At 41.2% G+C, this 20,385-nt stretch overlaps 1 protein-coding gene across 8 annotated transcripts in view; it reads left to right on the plus strand.

Annotated features, from left to right (window-relative positions):
• Positions 1-20,385, plus strand: part of EBF1 (EBF transcription factor 1) — a 275,871-nt gene that overhangs the window by 188,734 nt on the left and 66,752 nt on the right. For 5 of the 8 annotated variants that reach the window (XM_067304612.1, XM_067304615.1, XM_067304618.1 and 2 more), the window contains exon 9: positions 14,858-14,991. The exons of 1 other annotated variant lie outside the window; for it this stretch is intronic. In XM_067304612.1, the coding sequence (XP_067160713.1) occupies positions 14,858-14,991 (134 nt within the window). The remainder of the gene's footprint in view (positions 1-14,857; positions 14,992-20,385) is intronic. 2 more of the 8 variants (XM_067304613.1, XM_067304616.1) reach the window with 1 other exon arrangement.

Consider the following 20,385-nt stretch of genomic DNA (forward strand, 5'->3'; position numbering starts at 1 on the left):
TACTTGGATGAAGACAGAATGCATTTTGTGAATTTCCCAAAGGAGCTTTCAGAACTGTGCTCCCAAAATTGCAAAAAGAAGAAAATACAGGGGAAACTGTCCTTAAAATTTGATACAGATGCAAAATTATCTGGTTTGTTACAGCAAACATATAAGGGAGAAAAGGTCAGATGAAAATTCTCCAACCAGCATGAGAGTTAATTCTTATTTGGAGAGTTAATTCACATTTGGAGACCAACAGCTTTCTGAAGGTTTGAGGTTTTTCTCTAGACCTCAGAGGAATTGGAATACAGTTATGCAAGTAGAAAAACCTTAGCTACTCTGTTTGGCAGAAACTTCACAGCTACCAGTACAGGAAAACATGCAGTAGCGCTCAAATAGGCAATGAATATTCATAGATAATAAGCATTCATTACATTTCAATTTGCTTTGCTGGCCACCATGTCACTAATACAATGGCATCATAGGGGAGAAGAATGACATTAGGATTAGAGAAATGTTTGAGAGGGAATGTGCCGTATGGCAGCGAAGTTTTGCCAGGCATTGTTTTTCTAACCTTCCCAAATGTGCACACCAGTAAATTACAAAGCATTGTACTATTAGAACATGACTAATAATTATTTCTAAACAAATTCATCTAACTTAACTTTTTATTATTGGATACCTTTGTTGTTATGTTGGTAAACAATTTTTTTTTCACTCCATTCCCCTGCTGATTTAAACAGAGGACAAAGGACAAGATTTTGTGAACTGTGATTGTAAGTAAAGGCCAAGAACTAGTGATTTTTGAGAACTCAAATGGATATATCTTTAAGGGTCATGATTATCAAAGAATGGTGTTCACAGCAGTTTGCAGGTATCTGGCCACTTTGGAATATTTCATGTTAGATACCCCAGTATTTGAATAGGCCAAATCAATCAACAGTTTTGAAAATACTCCATTTCCATTGAACTTACGGGCAAAGTTCTGAATTAGTTGAGTGCTGGCAATATCAGGATTAAAGTTTTTTTTAGATGAACATTCTCCACCAAACTGTCGCTTGGAATATTATGATTAGAAAAGTTTGCAAATGCTGAACTCAGTATTTCTGCATCTCAGCCTGTATGGTCTTCTCATTGGAACTGAGAGAAGCCCTATGTCAGCATTCGAGTTTCCCTTTTCCTGTCCATTGTGGGGTGCCTGCAGAGTGTTTTCCCCCTGCCAAATGAGTATTCGACAAAGCTCCTCCACATCCAAGGAAATGAGTTAATAGCATAAACCAGGATAGTGAAGCAGCAAATGGAACCCACCAGGGTGGTATGTTTAGAATGAAAATTATTAATGTTAGTAATCAAGAATAATAATAAACCACTAATAATTAATACTGGAATGGAGGCAGGCTTTGTATTTGGCCCAAATCCAGAATACAAGAATATTTTCAAAAGTGCATAGCACTGGGAAAAGTGTGCTTTCATTAAAGCCAGTGTTACAACTTCATACAGTGTTTTTTGAAAATCTCAGCCCAAACTGTTTGTTGAGAATAACCAGAAAGCTTTGTATGTCACAATCAGTACTTTCTGCTTCCCAGCTTCATTCAGTTAATTTATAGTTCTCTTTGTGACAAGGCAAATCTTTAGCATGAACATGCAGGTTTATGGCGTCACTCAGTGAACTGGGTACGGTGGAGAAGTTCATTTAGAAGATCAAGAATAAAGTTTTATGGAGAACCTGTCTTAAATTTAGCAGTTTAAATTTCTTTTTCAAAAGGAGCTTAAACATTTAGATCTACAAGTTAAAGTCTAAGGGCTGCCATGAGTTGCTCAACAAGACATGTCCTTTACAAAGTCGGTGTTCAGGACTTTCTGAAATTCATATCCATTTTTGCAGGCCAAGTGGTTATCCAAAAGTGTAGGTGCTCCAAAGCAATATTTTTGGAAATTCTTAGATATAAAGCCCAGTTTCAAAGCGTCAAGGTGCCTATAGCTTCAGGTAGGCATTTACTGGGATTTTCAAAACTCTGGGTGCAGAATTTCTATTCCTGTCTGCCAGGTACTTTGAAAATCCCATTAGGTGCTTACTGGAACCACTGGATAACTGGTTGCCTTTAAAAATCTGGTCCCAAATCCTACAGGAGCCTATGCATTTCTTACTCCACTACCATTACCTGAACTATCCATTAGCAACAGGAGTAGAGGAAATTCAGAATTTATTATGTTTTGGTGAATAACTTTTCATGATGGTTTCTCTGAGGAGTTCTGTACCTATTCAATGTAAAAGCATGGCTTGTTTCCTTCTGAGGCCCTGTTTGCATTGTGAAATGGCAGGTGGACATGCCCTTGCCGTTGAAGGCTGAACATACAGCTCACATGTCATATTTGCTGAAAATCCAGGGTTGCATGTGGAATTCATAGGCTTGATGCTATCTGATTCTTGCTGAAAGAGAAGGTCACAACTTGAGGTAAAACACAGGCCTGACCACAAAGCTACTCATCTTTCCAGCTGTAGTTATATTTTGTGGGTTGGGATTTGAGGTCACAGTGCTATGGAGCAGTACGTCCAGGTAAGCGCATGCTGCTTAACTTCTTGGGCTCTTTGAGGAGATGAAGGGGAAAAAAATATCTGACTAGGTTTGGCCCTTTGTGGCATTGAAAGGTGAAGCAACTCTGATTAGGAGCCCTTTGGGGAAAAATCTGTCTGTTACCTTGCACAGCAGAAAACCTTCCTACGAATGGTGACATGGAAGGCTGCTGTGGGTGCTGCCTCTTCATCTCACTTCCATCACGAGCAGACAGAGGTGTCTGCTGCGAAGCCCAGAGTCAGGTGCCTGCTCAGGATCAGCTGCCCAGTATTTCCTACGGGGTTGCTTCAGGTGGCTTCCTGTTTATGATATTGTCCTACGGGGATTCCTCAGCTCTTGCAGGAGCCAGTGAGGAGCAACAAGTCTTTGGGCTTCCAGAGGTGCCTGCCCTCCTCTGCTGATTACGTAAGGGAACGAGGATCTTTAATTAAGGCAGTCTGACTTGCCCAGCCTGAGCCAAATTCTTACTTTTTACACGCTACAATGCCTCAAGTCTGAATATGGTTCTAAATAAATAAATGAATAAATAATAGTATAGCATGACTTTATCAGACACATTGAACGAACAAACTTTCCTAAGCATTTGTAGGCCTGAGTCCAAAGTGTTCACTCTTGTGATTTTCAGCATGTTGGTTTTATGTGGTGTCATTGCTGGACAGATACCGTGAACTATAAATATATTTTTATGCTTGTGTTTTTGCAAGTAAAACCTAAATGGTTGGGAGGAGGTGCTTGACCCTTCCATTCAGCGTAGCACAAAGAACAGAGGAGGAAGCCGTATGAAAGACACTGCTCAGCAGAGACAAGGGTCTCTCAGTCTTTGCGATGCAGTGAAGGATTCCACTCGAAACGCAATTCAGCTTACATTGCCTTCGTTGCTGTCCCGCTGCCATAACAAACATGGGCTGAGTATTATATTGCATTCCTGAATCAAACCTCCCAAATAATAATAATAATAATAATATCAGTTGAATTATTGTGTTTATTTTTCTTATGCAGCTCTCCCCACCCCAGATAGTCATTAGTTTGCAGTATATTTCTGGCCAGGCCAGCGATTTAGTTAAGCCTTCTGATCATTGGGGTGCTTTTCTTACAGAAGAGCCAAATTCCCTACCTATCCCCTTGGCCCGGGGCCCAGAAACCTGAGGCCATCCATTGGACCTTGGTCTCTCGGTTGGCAACTCGGTGTAATCTGTCAACGGAGCCTGCCTGAGCAGAATTTTTGCACATGATGAATATGGATCTTTGCTGCATCTGGCAGGCTGCAAGAATGAATGCAAAAGACTGTCATTAATAGATAATAAAAGCAGAAAGCAACATTAGTGGGAATAAGCTTTTCTTTTACTAGGTCTGATTATTACTTTTTGTTCTTGGCCTGTGACTAGATTGAGACACAAATAACAGCTACCAACAGTGTGTTTGTGCATGTCTTTTGTTGCTGGTCGTTTTTTAATCTGGAATATTTAACCATGATATCTTCAAAGTGAAATTGTGTCATACATTCTCATACTGTAAAAGATTTCAAAGATGAAGAGCCTTGCTGCTTTATATTTAGTCATGCCTTCATCTGTAAATTTATGGCAGTATTATGGTTTAATGAATTGAACAAGTCCCAGAACAACAACAAAAAATGCTTTTTTGTTTGAATTTCGATATTGCATACTTTGTTCTTCAAACGAATAATAAAACCAATATGTTTCTTCAGTGGTAAACTTCAGGCTAACTTCATCTCACATTACTAATCAAGTACTCAAGGATATGTGTGTGTGTATATATATGTGTGTGTGCATGTATGGACGGATGTGCATGTGTGTGGTATACAAGCGCCTTCAGTTGTGGTGCTAGACATGGGCTAAAAATTCATATTCTGATAGTGATAGGCAAACCTCCGAGAACAGATGGAGCAGAGTTCAGTGCAAAGGTTTAATCCTATCAGGATGATTCCTGTATGGCCATCTGGATAATCCGGCGCACAAATTCAGCGCCTGTTAAAAATACGACGTAGGCCAAGATTAGCGTCACAGATTTTCCACTAGACTTGTTCATATTTGACTTTATGATTCTCAGGCTCCAGAAAATTGCATTAGAGAGCAGCCTGTAATTTGTGAGAGAAATCAGAAGAGGAATAAGACCTCTTAGGGTACTTGAATTTTTCTTGTAGAAACTGGATTACAGGCCATCCCTGCCCCTGCCACAACTGCTTTGTATTTCTGCATGGATTGCTCAGCTTCTGCAAGACGATTACTGCTCTCTGTTGTGGGCAGACTTTCTGAATTCTCCTGAACAAAGAGATTTGAGCTAAAAATTAATTTTAGTCTGGGCTCCTATTTTTATCAAGATGAACTAAATACCTCATTTGTTGTAGAATCCATCTCAGGTAACTTGTTGTTATGCCACGCAGTGAAGGGGGGCTAACTGATTGGGGAGGGGGAGAAGAATTCTGTTTTTTTTTTTTTTCCCCCTCTTTGTGATAGCAAAAGATTCCAGAAAAGTTAAACTGACGCTAATATTTACTTTGGGGAATGGGAATTTAGATTTAGATTCAGCTCTGTGCTTCATCTAGAATAGTTTCTGTGTGTTGCAAAGTAATGTTATATATCACTGATTAAACTTTGCCAGTGCAAACCTACACGTGTACATCTGAACATCAAAATTTCATGTTACTGTGCTTGGGATCATGAGCTGTTTAAATGTTGCAGGGTCTGGATGCTGTGACACATGAGCTCTCATCTAGTCCTATGTTCTGCCTAGAAACATTTGCTGGAAAAGTTTTAGGGTTTTGTTAAGGTGCTAATGGAAGATGAAAGAGGATATTTCTCCAGTTTGCAAGATACAGTCCCCATTCCCTCTCTCCATCATCAGAAAATGATCAAGAGGCAAAATGAGACCAGGGTGATTATTAGCAGCAACACATGAATTTAGAAATAGTGCCCACCTGCCCTTCTGTTAAATTAGGTTATGGCAAAACAGTAAACCACAGGGTTAACATTAAGGAAATGACTAGTCCCGTTTTATAAAGTTCTTTGTGGGTTCAGGACCTTAGCGCCGCTGAAGAACCGGTCGGTTAAATTAAGTCTGATTTGGGGTATGCAAGCTATGCAGCTACATTTGTTTTGACAAACTTTTAGGGTTGATTTATATTACACATTTTTTGCTTCCATTCCCAAGGTTGGCTTCACCCTCACCCAGAAATTGCATCAGTGTAACTATTTTTAAACTTCAGTGCACTTAAACAGATGCAGTCTCCTTTCTGGACACGCTCATTGTTTTTAAAATAGTCATATTGGCTTAGCTGGCCCCTGTAACTTTATCAGCGGAAGTTAAATCAATAGGAAGCAGTTGAAACTGAAACAGGAGAAGCCATACAGGATTTTTTTGTTGTTTTACCAACATAGCTTTTGAAGCCCACCTCTAGATAAAGCAGCACGATCCTGAGTGTGTATCCCACCTTAGCCACTTGCACGCTATTGTCTCCAGCTTCCCGTCCTGTAGGAGCAAATGCTGTTCCTGTGCCTTTGCGAGCGACCCCGCGGGACGGAGGAAGGCGGGAGGAAGCTGAGGTGCGAGAACTTTGGGGCTCATTGTGCAGCATTTCTCCAGCTCGGGTCCAAACGAGCCTCTTAATTCCCGAGGGAGGAGCGTGGCCCGCCGCGGGCGCGGAGAGCTGGCCCCCGGTTGTGGAGCTGGAAGCTCTGCCAATGTTTGGTAGGCCCTACGCGATATTTTTGCGTGCTTTGTTTCTCCATCTGGTTCAGCGCGCGTATACACTGCGTGCAGCGGAGCTGCCCACTGTAGCCCGGAGCGTGGCAGCCCTGGAGCTGGGCACTGCTAGCTGCGTTTGGTTGAGGCAAGCCACGGCACGTAATTTCTTCATGGCTGGCTCGAAATGGAAAGCTTCTGACTTTGGGGGCAAAAATAACAGATGAAAAAAATGTAGTTTAAAATCTGCTTGAAATTTCCTTTTATGCCTGTAAAATAAATGTTGAAATGAAAGTGTGATTCTGAAAGTCAGAATGGTCCATCGAAAAATATCACAGTAAAATTGTTAGGCTTCTTGAAATATATTTTGGCTGAACCTATATATTGAATTTGACCAAAATTTGCAAGCACTTTAGCAAGTTACATTTTTCTTGGTGAATTTATTATTTGCCAAACAAATGTACAAATGCGACAGAGCTCTCTTTAGGAGGTCAAGTTTTACTGACTTTCAGTGAGATGCTAAGGACCTTTATTGCCTTATTAATTTTTTGAAAGCTGGGGGTACCTCCTGAAGTAAAAAAAAACAGCAAACAAACAAAAAAAGCTTTTACTGTGATCTGAAGGGGTTTAAAAGAGTAAATGAAAAGGCATCCTGTGCAATTATTGTAGCGATAGCTAAATTATCTTATTTTTTATGGAAAAGTTTTAATTAAAACACACAATGGATTTTGGATTTTTTTTTTTTTTTTTTTTTGTAACACATCTCTCGTTATTCAGTACTGCCTTCTTTTTTTTCCCATGCAATCATGTTTCAGGCAGTGATCAACAACTGAGAGCTCAAGAAATCATTAAGAGAAACGCTGAGGACTCAGTGAAATGTAACTTTGCTAGCTGAGCCATCCGTAAGGATAAAAGAGAAACACTGGCTTAAGTATTGATTGTAGGTGGAATATTTTACCAGGTAATTTACATTTGCAATTCCCGTTAATGGGACCTGCGCAGCCAGAACGTTAGGCAGAAAATCGCAGCGAATACCTTTAATTTCGGGACTCGCAAACAGAAACAAAGGCAACCTTCCTTCCCTCCCTTCCCCCAGCCTGGAGGCACTGCGTGATGCATGTATTTTTGGTTCAGTGATTTCACCCGGTGCGGACGTCACAAAGAACCGGGGCAGGGGGGAGGCTGCCGTTTTTGGCGTGGTGGTGTAATCTTCAACGCTTCCAAATCGTAATTCCCCAATATTGAGATGCCGTAAACGAGGGAGCTGGGGCGGGGGAGAAGGGCACTGCCTCCTCGCGCCTGGCTTGCATGAAGCCCCATGAGTTATCTCCTCCAGAGGGAAACCTCTGTTAGCCGGTTTCCTGCACAGCAGCTGCTTATTGTCAGGAGTGAATAGGAGAGAGAGCAGGCTGCGATATGAAAAAGGAAAGCAGGAAGATCATCACTTTACTAAGATAAACACTGAATGCATTGTTTAGCTTAAGAGTGAAGATTTAATGCTCCGGGTGCGATATGTAAAACACTACCACATTCCCTTTCCCTGAAGCGTCTGTGACTAACACTTCGGGCTGGTCCTGCAGGCTTTTCCCATAGACGCTGCCTTGGTAGAGTTCAGCTCAACTGCTTTCGGGTCTGCTCGTGCTGGATGCAGCTCCGGCAATGCCTGCTCACGTCGGATGGGCCTCGTAGCATTGCACGGGTGCGCAGACTTTCTGGGGTTCGCTCCTGTGGCATGCGGAGAGTAGGTGAGCAGGAGGTGGCAGCTACCACTTTTCAGGAATGAAAAAATTATTTTTGCAAAAAAAGGAAAATCCCAAACTCCAGAAAACCACAAAATATGTGGTTCATTTTCTCAAATTGGCAAATTTCAGAAAATGACTGAAGAAAAAAAAAAACAAAAAAAACCCTCCTCCATGACCATATCAATTGGTTGAAATGCTTAATGTGGAAAATCCACAATAAACAACGATGAATGGGATAACCCTTCACCCCATATAACACTTATGTAAATGTATTATTTTAAAAGTTTTCTTCTCTTTTTAAGGAGATGTACACTTTACCGATCTAAAAATATTGATTAAAAGGCCTTGAGCATTCCAACAGGCACTTGCACACCTTCAGCTCCAAAGTACTACGGAAAAGAAAGTTAGGCTTGGATCATTCCTGGGCTCTACTTTGCTTAGAGTAGCAAATCCTACGTGATTTCAATAGCTACGAGGTACCTGAGGGTAGATCTACACCGTATGATGTAAAAATGCTGTAGAAACCCTAGAGTTAGCATTAGGTAGCTGCTCCATCTATTTGACTCTGTGCCACGCTGAGCAAACACAGTGGCTCAGTTCCTGAAATCAGCATATTGGTATTCGTATGTCAGCTCTGCTGCTTCTAGGTCTCACACTAAGTTGGGTGAGCTCTGCACGGCACTCCATGGTGTGGTCTACATGTAGCTTAAATGTATTTTGAAAAAGGGAAACTCAATTCTGGATATATTACATAGCTCTTGACAGTGTTGAGCAGAGCAATGCCTAAGTATCTTTAAAATCCAGTTCCTTATTCTGCAAACTTCATTAGCCGGGCTTGTAAGCACTTCTTTAAGTGCTTTGCTGAATCACAACTTGAATAAGTCATGGTTTTGAGTGCATAACACTGATTTGTCTTGATGTTCTGAAAATCAGTAGTTTGCCAAAAGCATTTAACAAGTCGCAGGATCAGACCCATAAACTGTGGGTTAATCTGTGGCTCGTTTATATAGTTAGCCTGGAATTAAGTTTTACCCAAGAAAAAAGGAAAATAAAAAGGAACTCCAGGTATTTTCAGGATTTCTTCTCAGATGAAATGGAAATTCTCTATTCATCTGAATACCCACTTTTAAATGGCTTTATGCAATTCGTCTTGCATGTCACAATAATCTTAAAGAGAAGAAAAATAAAGGCATGTACCCCATCATTTAAACTCCTGTTGTGATGCAGCAACTGTTGTCAGAGCCTCATCTCTGGAATAATGGAGGATGAAACCACCCTTCATGATAAAACCTGCAGGCGAGGTCATTCTTACAGTCACTAGCACAAACTGGATATTAATCAAAGTGCAAATACATTTCAGAAGCTGAATAAGAGCAGTCCCAGAGCCCTGCTGATAGCTGTGCATCCCACTAATTCACCCCAGTGAGCATGTACCTCTAAGCTCAATTAACCCTTATTCGAAGGCCACCCATAAACTTTGTGGTAAATACGTTTTTTTTCCCCCCCAGCCTCTGTTTTCTATCAGTGGAATAGATCATTTCTGTTGGAGGATAAAACGCTATCTCTGCTTATAAATTCAGGTCCCTAATTAAGAAAATGAGAGGTCCTGTGTGTGTTTGTGGGGGACTTGAATCAGTAACTCATTGATTCTGTAAATTCAAATGTTTGATGCTCCTGGGGGCATCTGCTATTTCTTCTGCTGTCAGTTGCTATTTGAGGCAGACAGAAATGCTCAGGAGGCAGAGGAGGTGGTGTGGGGGGCGAAGGATTTCCTGGTGCAATTGCCTGCACACAAAGTTAGTTGTTAAACATGTATGAGAAGCTATAAGGAGTTGCTATTGCTGTTGTTTTGTTGTTATTATTATTATTATTATCATTATTATTATCATTATTATTCTGCTTCCCAAGCATTGTTCAGAGGCAAATTGGAAATGTGGTAATTAGGGCCTGACTGGTAGTGTAGTATTAGTGTCCTGAGCCAAAGTTCAACGCCCTGAAATGAAATTTAAACCAATTAATCTGTTAGATTTTTATCGCTTGTCCGTGTTTTCTCAGCAATTCCCTCAGCACGTGGCCTTTGATCAACTCTCATACAAAAGCTAAAATGTGTGCCTGCTGCTAGCAAGATGGGGCTGACATTAACATGGCACTCATAAAACAATCAGAGCAGTGAAGCCCTCAAACAGACAGGGCATAGTAATATTTAATAAAAGCACACACATAATCTTCAGAATTAGCATTTTGTGCCTTGCAGTACCTTTGGGAGAAGAGCTTTTATTTGTGGAGTGATCATTATTATAACAAAGAAGAGCTACCTAATAATTTCCACTTTAACTCTGCAATATGCCACGAGCATTTCTGAACCATTATGCTAAACTGTGGCGGGGTAATCATTTTATTGTCACAGTTTGAAGGAAGAAAAATCCCCTGTATACCGGTAGCTAGGGGAGCACGGGAACACAGGAACACACTGGCACACACAGCACCGCAACGGAAAACTTTTCCTTTCCGTTCCTTGCGCGCTGAAGCTGGTACCTGCCATCCGTTGTATAGAAAATGGTAAGATTTTGACAACTTATATTCTGAGGCAAGATGTAGATTTCAAAAGCAGCTACGGAATATTGTTTCCCTTGAAGTCATTCAGATTTCTGCTCATAAATCCTTGAAAATTATTGATAGAGACCTTAGCTTTGAAGTCAGTGGCAAAATTCCCATTGGCTTCTGTAGGTTTGGGATTGCAACGCATCCCTTTAACATCTGTGCCTGTTAAGCCAAACCGCCCGAGCAGCACAGTAAAACATCGTGTCACATGTTGACTCTGATTTGTCCTGATCTCGTGCAAGGAATGGGAGCTGCTCAGTAATATTCGTAACCATTAGGCCGTTTCAGCAGGTGGAGGATGTGGCCGTATCCCCTTCGGGGGGGCTGTGGGGCTAGTGCTGCAGCTGGGGGGGGGCTGCATGGAGTTTGGTCTCCAGCTTTGTCCTCAGTCCAAAGACTATTCTGAAAAAATGTGCTGCGAATGAAGTACACTGACGACCAAGCAACAGGGGGATTTTTTTAATACTGTCTGATAGGCTACCAAACTCTTGGTTCCGGATATAGTTTGTTTATGTGTGTAAGAATGAGTAATTATTCTTTTTTATTCGAATAATTCTCTTGACTTGAAGTCTGTGCATGTTATCAGTCATATATACTTCATTGCCTTTATTAGAACTGGTCAGAAGTCTTTCACTGCAGTTTTTTTTCAGTGAAGTTTCAGGCTTCAGCTACATTTTTTTTACTACAGAAAAACATAAATTTCATTTAACTTTTTTCTGTTTATTTTAAAAGCACCATTTTAGAAATGATGCTTTGGTGTTACAGATGGCCATCTAAAATGTTAATATTTTGAACAAAATATCTTGTTTCTCTTGGAAATATTAAGAAATGTCATAGTTAACAATTTCAGATAGAAATTTTGGAACTCTGCGTTCTGCAAAAAATGTTCTGTATTTTGACTTCTCTTGTGATCAAAACAAAATGTAGAAAAACCAAGATTCCCAATGAAAGGATTATTTTGCTGAGCTCTGTTTTCTAGGGTTGCACAGAAGTAAACACCTTCCAGACAGCACTTCGAAAATTGCCAAATGATTAACAGAAGAAATATGAAAAGTGAAGGGCCCGAGCTGGCCAGACATCTGTACCTGGGGCATAAACAGCACTGAGGTCATAACGTTCCCCCCCTCCCAGTTTTGCCTGTGGGGATGCTGGCAAAATGGGCCCTGATCCTTCCACCCGCCTTCCGGGGGCTCCAAGGGAAGGGCCTGGGAAATGCAAAGGTTTTGTAAGAGCGGTTTCCCACGTGACCCTGGCTCTTGCTTGGTGCTGAGCATGTACACGTATAAGGATCGGACTCAAATACGGGAGGCGAGACAGGACGTGCAGCACCTTGCGCTTCTGAGTGCAACGAAGGTGCCGCAGAGAACGTCGCCAGAGGAATAGCCAGACCTGCAGTGGGGTGCTGCCACTGCAAAACAGTATCTTGCATTCATTTTAAAGATGAATTGAATCTATAATTTTGAAGCCTGCATATGTTTTCCGTTAATGGCTTACGATCTCAAACCGTTTTTATTCACTGGTATTTAGGAAAAAAATGTTGCCTATAGTCTTTAAGAAAAGTAGCTCATTCTCTGACACATGGGAAACTGATTATGTTTGGGTTTTATTGTGGTGTGTGTGTCCACAATCAACTGGAAATACTGGAAGGGGTGTAATTTGGAAGTGACTTTAATTTTATTTATGAAAAGGTTTGATTCTGTGCAAGGGCTAGATGGCATTTTGAAAAGCTGCTTTCACTGTAATGCCGGTGCTATGAGCTCAGTTGAAAGGAAAGCATTTGGTTTTGGACTTTGCAATGGTTTTTATGCACAGTTTTATGCAAGTAACCTGAATCCAAATTAAACATATTGAAGTTACTTCTGTGTGTGCTGCATTTTGATGACGGTAATGTTAGGATGTTTCTTTTGTTAGCTCATGTAAAAGTTAACTGCTGGGCTCTGCCAAGTTTGGAGTAGGGTAATGATTTTTCTGCGTGTGCGTATGTGTGTGTGTTTGAGCGCGCATGTTTATGTGTGTTTTTCACTCGAGCTGGCATCCCCATCGGCTTAAGTAGTGGAAAAGTTTGTGCCTGACACTTACAACCTTTTGCAAGCGGGGACGGGGTCTGTTTGCTTCCCCTGTACACTGTCCATCGCCCTGTAGCAGTGCCCGCAGACACACGTACTGCTGACGGTGACTCAACAGCTCCCTTTCCAGCTGCGTCCTTGCTTCCAGCCCCGCGCCCGCCCGCGGGGCTCCGAGGAGGCATCTCCACGCTGGGCTCACCAGCGTGTGCAAAGAGCTCCAACCAGCCAGAGCTTAGCTAATAAATAATCGTGCTGATGCACGCCGTGTCTTTAGCACTTTGTGTCTAGAGTATTTTAAAGCAAGCTTCTGAGCGTTAGTTACTTAATTTACTTATCGTTAAATTACTTATACGTAGAACAAAGCAGGGCAGAGGCTGTGCCACTACACAGCCACAGCCGGGGTCAGTAACTCCTGGGTGTGAGGGTGTTGCCCTGGGTGGTGCTAACGTGTGCGTAGCCTTCGCCTCCCTCTTTTCCTAGCAGATCCTAACCTGACAAAGCGCCTGTGTGCTCTCCCTTGGCTACCTTGGCCAATACTCAAAGTTATCAGGCAAACGAGCGGCTCAGGCAGCCTTCTGACCAAGAGACAACTCCCAGTCAGATGCCTACAAGAGCAGATAGCTCTGCAGATCTATATGCAGATAATGAAGTCCTGCTGATTGACACCTGAGTGACATTTGAGCCTCGGCACAGGCAGTGTCAGCCCCTCATGTGTTTTCAATAGAGCCAGACTATTTTCTCAGCTGAGGAGTGGGTTCCTACGTAAAGGAAAGGACCTTTCTTTTCAATGCTGATGTTGATCAGTGGGGTTTTGCTGCTTTTTAAGGAATCTATTTCTCTACAAAATTAAGTCTTTGAGGTACCTATTTTACTTAAAACACTATCTAATGATGTGGCGTTACATTTTCGCCTCCTTCAGATTTAGCAAGGAGAAGTAGGTTGCATTGGGGTGGAGTCACTTGTTTTCATCAATCTCCATGAAGACAGGCCACCTTGGCCAGCCTGCGCCTCCACAGCAGCGAGTTACGTAGGACTTCTTGTCTCTGTTGGGTTATTTTTACAGGGGTGTTATTCCACTGGGTTCAGCACGGTTAAATTCAGATGTACTTTAGTATTGCGGAGGAGGGCAATCAGTCTGTGGATGTTTATATTGCCCTGCCCCACTGGTGTATAAAGTTGAGCTTGCTTCTGCTTGGACAGGCTTAAAACAGAAGATGTTACAGCACCAAGAGTTGAGCTTAGTACTTCGGACACTGCTTGAGTTTTCGAGATCCTCTCAGGAGGCATGTGATGCCAAGAAAGTGGCTAGGGCGAGTTATGGCAAGATGCATTGCATGCGTTTCTTAATTGTCTAGTAGCTGTAACGTAACTGTGATGCCTTAAACCTTTTGACTTCACTGCAAGGTTTTATTTTTCTTCCTTTCTTCCTTTCTTCCTTTCTTCCTTTCTTCCTTTCTTCCTTTCTTCCTTTCTTCCTTTCTTCCTTTCTTCCTTTCTTCCTTTCTTCCTTTCTTCCTTTCTTCCTTTCTTCCTTTCTTCCTTTCTTCCTTTCTTCCTTTCTTCCTTTCTTCCTTTCTTCCTTTCTTCCTTTCTTCCTTCCTCATTCTTTTTCCTTTGTGTCTATCTGTCTCTTTTTTTTTAAAGTTGCTAAAACATTAAGCAGGGCAGGGTGGTTTAACACTGGAACCACCTGGATCTGATTGTACGGGACTTAAAGAAATGCTGAGGGTTACGCCCTTTTTTTTTATTTAGCTAATGTTTTCCATAGTATTTATGGGAGTTCCCTTAGTTAATTTAGGTTATGATGGATAATAAAGCAAGCTCACTGGAGGTTATTTTATTAACTCAAGTATTCAGCATTTCATATAGAAAAAAGATAGGAATTTGTCCTGTTTTCCAATTGGTCTCTGCCCACCATGCTGTGATTTTTTTGTTAATATAGGCTTCAAATGTTAATCTTTTTAAATACAGCTAACAAAAACAAACAGAAATTAATTGAGAAAATATACTTCCAAAGATTTAGTCTGAGGTCATGCACATATACTAGAAAGAATGAGGTTGCTGAAATCTTTGTGTTAGTAAGGGGGGGGGGAAAATGAAAGCACCTTTTATTTTATTTTTCTCAAGTCTTCAATCATTAAAATCTGGTTCTAACAGCAGAATACTTCTCTTTTTCATGTGTGTTGAAAAGCAGCTACACCATGTATCAAAGCCATCAGTCCAAGTGAAGGATGGACTACAGGAGGTGCCACTGTCATCATCATAGGAGACAATTTCTTTGATGGGTTACAGGTCATATTCGGCACCATGCTGGTTTGGAGTGAGGTAGGTGTTGTCTGAACGGTAATGTCTAATAGCTTTGTCTAGCTTATAGCTAGCCTGTCCTTTTTCTATGCCACGTGCTAAATCAACAACAAATGTTTAGATGTGAATCCGGTCCTCGTTCAGTTTTATGAAAATAATTAGTCAAATTTACCTGTGGCAGAAATTCACTATAGCCAGAGGGTTTGCATTTCCTTTCACTGGCCCAGAATTTAGCTCACTGCCTTTTATTCCAAGGAAAGGAACAGATAAATGCCTCTGTGAATAATTCTGCGTTTAACACTACAGTGGCTACGGGCCCACAGGAAGCGAGCGTTTAGGTGATGCTGCTTTCCAGAGAGACTGGCTACTTGTAGCTGCAGCTAAATGAGGTGAGAACTGCAGAAATTCAGTGCCTCTGAATCACAGGTCCTTAAAGTGGAGGTACTTGGTGTAAGTACTATCTGCTTAATGGTAGCTGAATATACAGTGTTGTATCCACGGAGGAAAATACAGACTTATTTCCAGTGGGGGCCTCTATAGTTCCCCAGGAACCCTTTTCTGTTGTCGTTTTTCATCCATTTTTTGCTTTTGCTATTCCTCTCAGCTTCCTAAATCCTCTCGTCTCCTGGCACATTATTGAGCTTGGAGCCTTTTATTTCCCCAAAGCCTGCGGAACGTTAAATCCTGAGCGGCAGCAACAGAGCGGCCGCTTTCAGCGCACGGGGCCGTCGAAATTAGGGCAGAATTCTCACGGGCTTCCCTGGCACTGGAAGGCAGCTTGCAGGAAGGGTTTAACTATTGCATTTACGGCTTTTCAAAAGACTATTGGAAGTTCTATAAGAAATTGATATTTTCATGAGTTTAGTGCCGAAGCAAGCATGCTGAGAGACACCAGCCCGTCCGAACTAGCTCTGCAGTCCTCACCCTGCGGCGTTTAGACTAGAGCCTGGTGATTACGGTTCCTCGCGTTTGAGTGCGGTTACGTTTTGTGATTCCGCCATCGAGCCAGGTTTCAAAATGAAAAAGCTTGAAGGAGGGTTTTGTTTTCCCTCCTTTTGTTCTGATCCTCTGCCTTATATCCGATAAATATTAAATCAATATGATAGCTTAATTCGGACCCAGCGCCTTCCCCGACCGAATCTGTCACACACATGGCAGCAGTTTTTCCAAATGAAGAGTATCTGCTAATGTCCTTTATGGGCTTCGCTGTTCTCCGGCGCTCTCTCATCCTTCCACTTGAGGACAAGTGTGGATGAAAGGGCATTCCGGAAAAGGAGATATAATAAATGAGCCCTATTCTGAAGCCCTTATGTGATCATGAAAGTGCCCCCTGGGTCCAGCATAAGCGTTTTGCGTGCTAGGATTGAAGCCATTACGGTTGCAGCCGTTTCACAGGGAAAGGTGAGGAGGCCGGGGGGAAGTACGCTGGTTGGGTACTGCAGAATTGGCTCCTTCATTAGAAATCTTCGTTCTGTTTTTCAGTGGAAGCCATTAATTGGCGATTTCTAAACTCGGAAGAGCAAGTGCTGGTCAAAACATTGCTGTTGTTGGTTGCAAGGCCTTGTCATAAAATTAAACGTTGGGGGGGGGTGTCAGAACCCAGTGAGTTTGTTAAAAATGTTACAATGGGCTGCAAGAAGGCTTGGAGTGAAAACTATTTCACTCTCTCTCCCCTATAGAATTGCTTCTTGGTTTCATAACCTTTGAGAGCAATAGAAAATCATATAGGAGAAAAGAAGCAATTTCTAAAAGAAGCAGGCAAACATGATAAACAAGCGTAGAAATGCATGAGCTGTCTGAGTGATCTCTAAATAACAGTGATCTATAAATAATTCAAATTACACATACTAGCCACATATGAAATACAAGATAAGTTCTTCCGTTTGCCTTCTTATTTCTAAAAATGCCTAGCACATTTTCAGTACCCAGGAAGAATATTTTTTGTTTTACTTTAATAGAGTGTAGAATTGAACTGTCGATCTTCTGAAATTCAGTACAATTTCAAACCTGGAGCAGGTTCATCCAGTGTTGCCAGTCAGGCCCAATTTTGAACAAGCCTGGCCAGGTTATTCTGTGGTTGAACACAAGCAGAATTTTCAATTTCATCCTGTTGTTTCATGGATCCAAACAAAACATAATTTTAACTGAATTTCAGGAAACCCCAAACAAAGCGAGGCAGGTGGAAACTAAAGAAAAAGAACGAATCTTGCAAAATATTTTCACTTTTTTTTTTTTTTTTGCTTCATTTTAAATTGTAATTGCAGGTGGTTCTGGGGATGAAGTCTAATATTTAAATTAGCATCATTTTGCATGGGACCTTGCGCAAATCACACAATCTCTGTTTAAAGTTCAGTTTTCTTTCTCTAACATTGTAATACGATTAGCCATCTTTAGAAAGGTGCTGTGAAAATAATTATCATAGAGGTTCTATCTTGCTCAGAATTTATTATAGCAAAATCTATGTGAGTACCTGTGACACATGGATATTTAAAATATAAAACCTACCACATTTCAGAAGCAAAGTTAACAGCCAAAAAAATATTGTTCATTTTAAGAGTGAATTTGTTGCTGTCAAGCTGCATATGTTATAAATAATTTGAAATGTAAATAATGTATTTTTAATTTATTTTGCGTGTATTCAAGTTTTGTAATTGAAATATTTATATGCTTGAAATGGAGTTGACTGTGTTAAAAAAGGAGGTTTAAAATGGTTTCTGAAACACATATTTATTATTTAAACATATATTTTAGCAGTAAACACTCTAACATAATTACAACCTTTCTCAGCCAGGGAGAACTAAATAAAAACTTAATTTGTCACATTAATTTTGTGCAGAAATGCAGATACCTTAAGCCAGTGAGTTCAATTAATCCTTAGCTCCCATATTACTTTATAAAAATGAAGGCCTTGATATTTTTAGAGTACAGCAAAACGGGCCGTCTAATACCTTTTTTTCAAGGGACTTTCGCAGCTGACAAACAAACAATATTGGCGGATCGTGTGCACATGTTGAATCTGGACAAACAACTCCCAGCAAATGGTCTGTTTGCCAGACAGGCTCTGCCTTTCTGTTTGTCCAGTCTAGAAACAGGCTGATTTGTTGCTTGCAGTTACTTAAGCAACGTTCTGGGTCTGCGCCTTGCTGCAAATATTCCAAATCTGTGCTGCTGATAAAATCCACAGTTGTTTCTCTCTCTTATTGGGGGGCTGTAACTCCTAGAGTCAAGTTTCAGGGCAAACACACATGACTGTGAAGACAGAATTGGTTTCTTATAAATATTCCACAATATTTGCTTAAAATGAACTATTTCTTCAAACATTTTGCTGCCAAGAACATTCCTCCAGCTGCACAGAGTCAGCTGGAAACCACTTCTTCTTCTTTTATATTAAGAAAAGATGAAGCACTGAAACATCAGTTCTTCTACCTTTGTACAGCACAAAAACAGACTGTTTTTTTTTTTTTTTTTTTTTGCTGCTGAATCAAATTCTGTGACAGTTTTTTGTTTTGCTTTTTATGTTTATTATTGATTTTGGAAGTCTCTGTTTCTGAGTGCTTATTTTGGAGGCCTGACTCATATTTTTTTAAAAATGAGTAGGCACCCTCTTTCTGAAAACCAAAGCTTATTAGTCTGCATCTGGATGCCCAGAACTGAGGCACGCAAAGTTACTAGTCACTTTTGAAAATATAGATACCTTAAAGGTCCTGTTCCCACTGAAAGCAGTTCATTAGCTTCAGTAGGGGCAAGCTGGTGGGTTTTTTTCTTCATTCCTGTTCTAATGGTCCTCTTCGCAAAGAGTCCAAGTTAAATTTATGACTGATTGTCACCATTTCCCTAACCACAAACCAGAGCTCAAGCATGCAAAAATAAACTAGTGACTCAGATTAATGACATCTCCTTATAAAATGTCACTTTTTAAAAAAAGAAAGTAACCTGGCACTCTTCAGAGTGTGAAATGATGCTGTATCACACAAGAATGTCTAGAATATATTAGCAAACCACAGAAAGAGGCTTGTTGTACACACTCAAACCAAATGTGTTTTGTATTTTGAAGGACACGCTCCTTCCTCCATTCTGAAGACCTCCATAACTCAGGGTTTAGTCTAATCCACTGTACGTCTCAACTGACATATAAAACAACCAGTACAGTTGCCAAATATCAGACTAACTTACTTGAAAATCCCTTGGAAGAAAGGGCCCAGTCGCTAGCTTTATGTCCGGCTCCAGAGCTCAATTTGCCAAATACTGGAGTGGAAGAGGAAGCTGTATCTGGGATTTTGGCTTGTGGTTTCATCTCCAAATCACAGGTTAATGCCTTGCTCAAGATTTATGTTTAAAAAAAAATGTTCATAATGTAGGTAACTCATATTTACAAATTCTTATTTCTTGGCATGTCATTTGCTACAGTTATTATGATGTCCATTAATGGTCCAAGAGTTTCCACCTGAGGTCAGAGCATAGGAATGGCCATGCTGGGTCAGACACGTAGGTTCACAAAGCTCAGTGTCTTGCATTTGGCAGTGGGCAATGGCTGATGCCTGTAAAAACAACAGGGAAATTGTGTAGTGATACTTCCCCAGAACACTCTGCCAGCCTCCAACAATTTGGGATTCAGGAGGTTCCAGAAGTACTCTCTTTATTCTTAATATCCCTTGGTGCTAATAGCTTACCTATTCCAGGTGCTGTACATGCATCTGACAGACTCTGCTTTGAAGATGGTACAGGCAGTGCAAAGGTGGGAGGAGAAAGCACACTGGGAAGCGGTGGAGTGGGTTCCCAAGGTCAGGACGCAGGTCAATAGTGTAGTTAGAAAAGAATCCCAAAATCCTGGAGTCGTTGAAGCCAGCAGTAGATCTGCTCTTGTCTCCGGTGGGCCTGGTGTATGCAAACCCAGCAGTACCCACTGGATCACTCCCATTATGGAAGAGAGCCAGAGCAACTCAGGGAGAACTTGTCCCAGCATATAACCCAGATGCTGGCAATGCTGGTGGGTGGAATCAGAGTTCGAGACCAGAGGCAGGGTTCAGAGAGCATATTTATAAGTGCAATGAAAATGTTTCTCCCTTAAAGCCAATTTCTTGAGATGACGACGACAGAGAGGAACGCTGGTATGTAACAGAGTTAGCCGATTCCTTTCTGTGTGCGTGAGAACCTGAGACTGATTGTACTGACCCAGAACAAAGATCCTTCTAGCTCAGTATCTCTGACAGTGGTCAGTAGCAGATGATAAGATGATAAGGAGAAAAATCTAAAAGAAAGGGCACATGTATTCTCCTGATATATCTTCTAAGCTTCAGTTCTAGAGAAGAGAGGAGTAAAATATATCCTGAGCATCCTAAACCATAGGATTTCAGACATAATGTTCACCCTTTGGGAATGTGTGGGCGACAGTATTGTATATTTGTGGTTTTAAAC

Source organism: Apteryx mantelli, chromosome 14 (assembly GCF_036417845.1).
Source record: "Apteryx mantelli isolate bAptMan1 chromosome 14, bAptMan1.hap1, whole genome shotgun sequence".
Classification (NCBI taxonomy): domain Eukaryota; kingdom Metazoa; phylum Chordata; class Aves; order Apterygiformes; family Apterygidae; genus Apteryx; species Apteryx mantelli.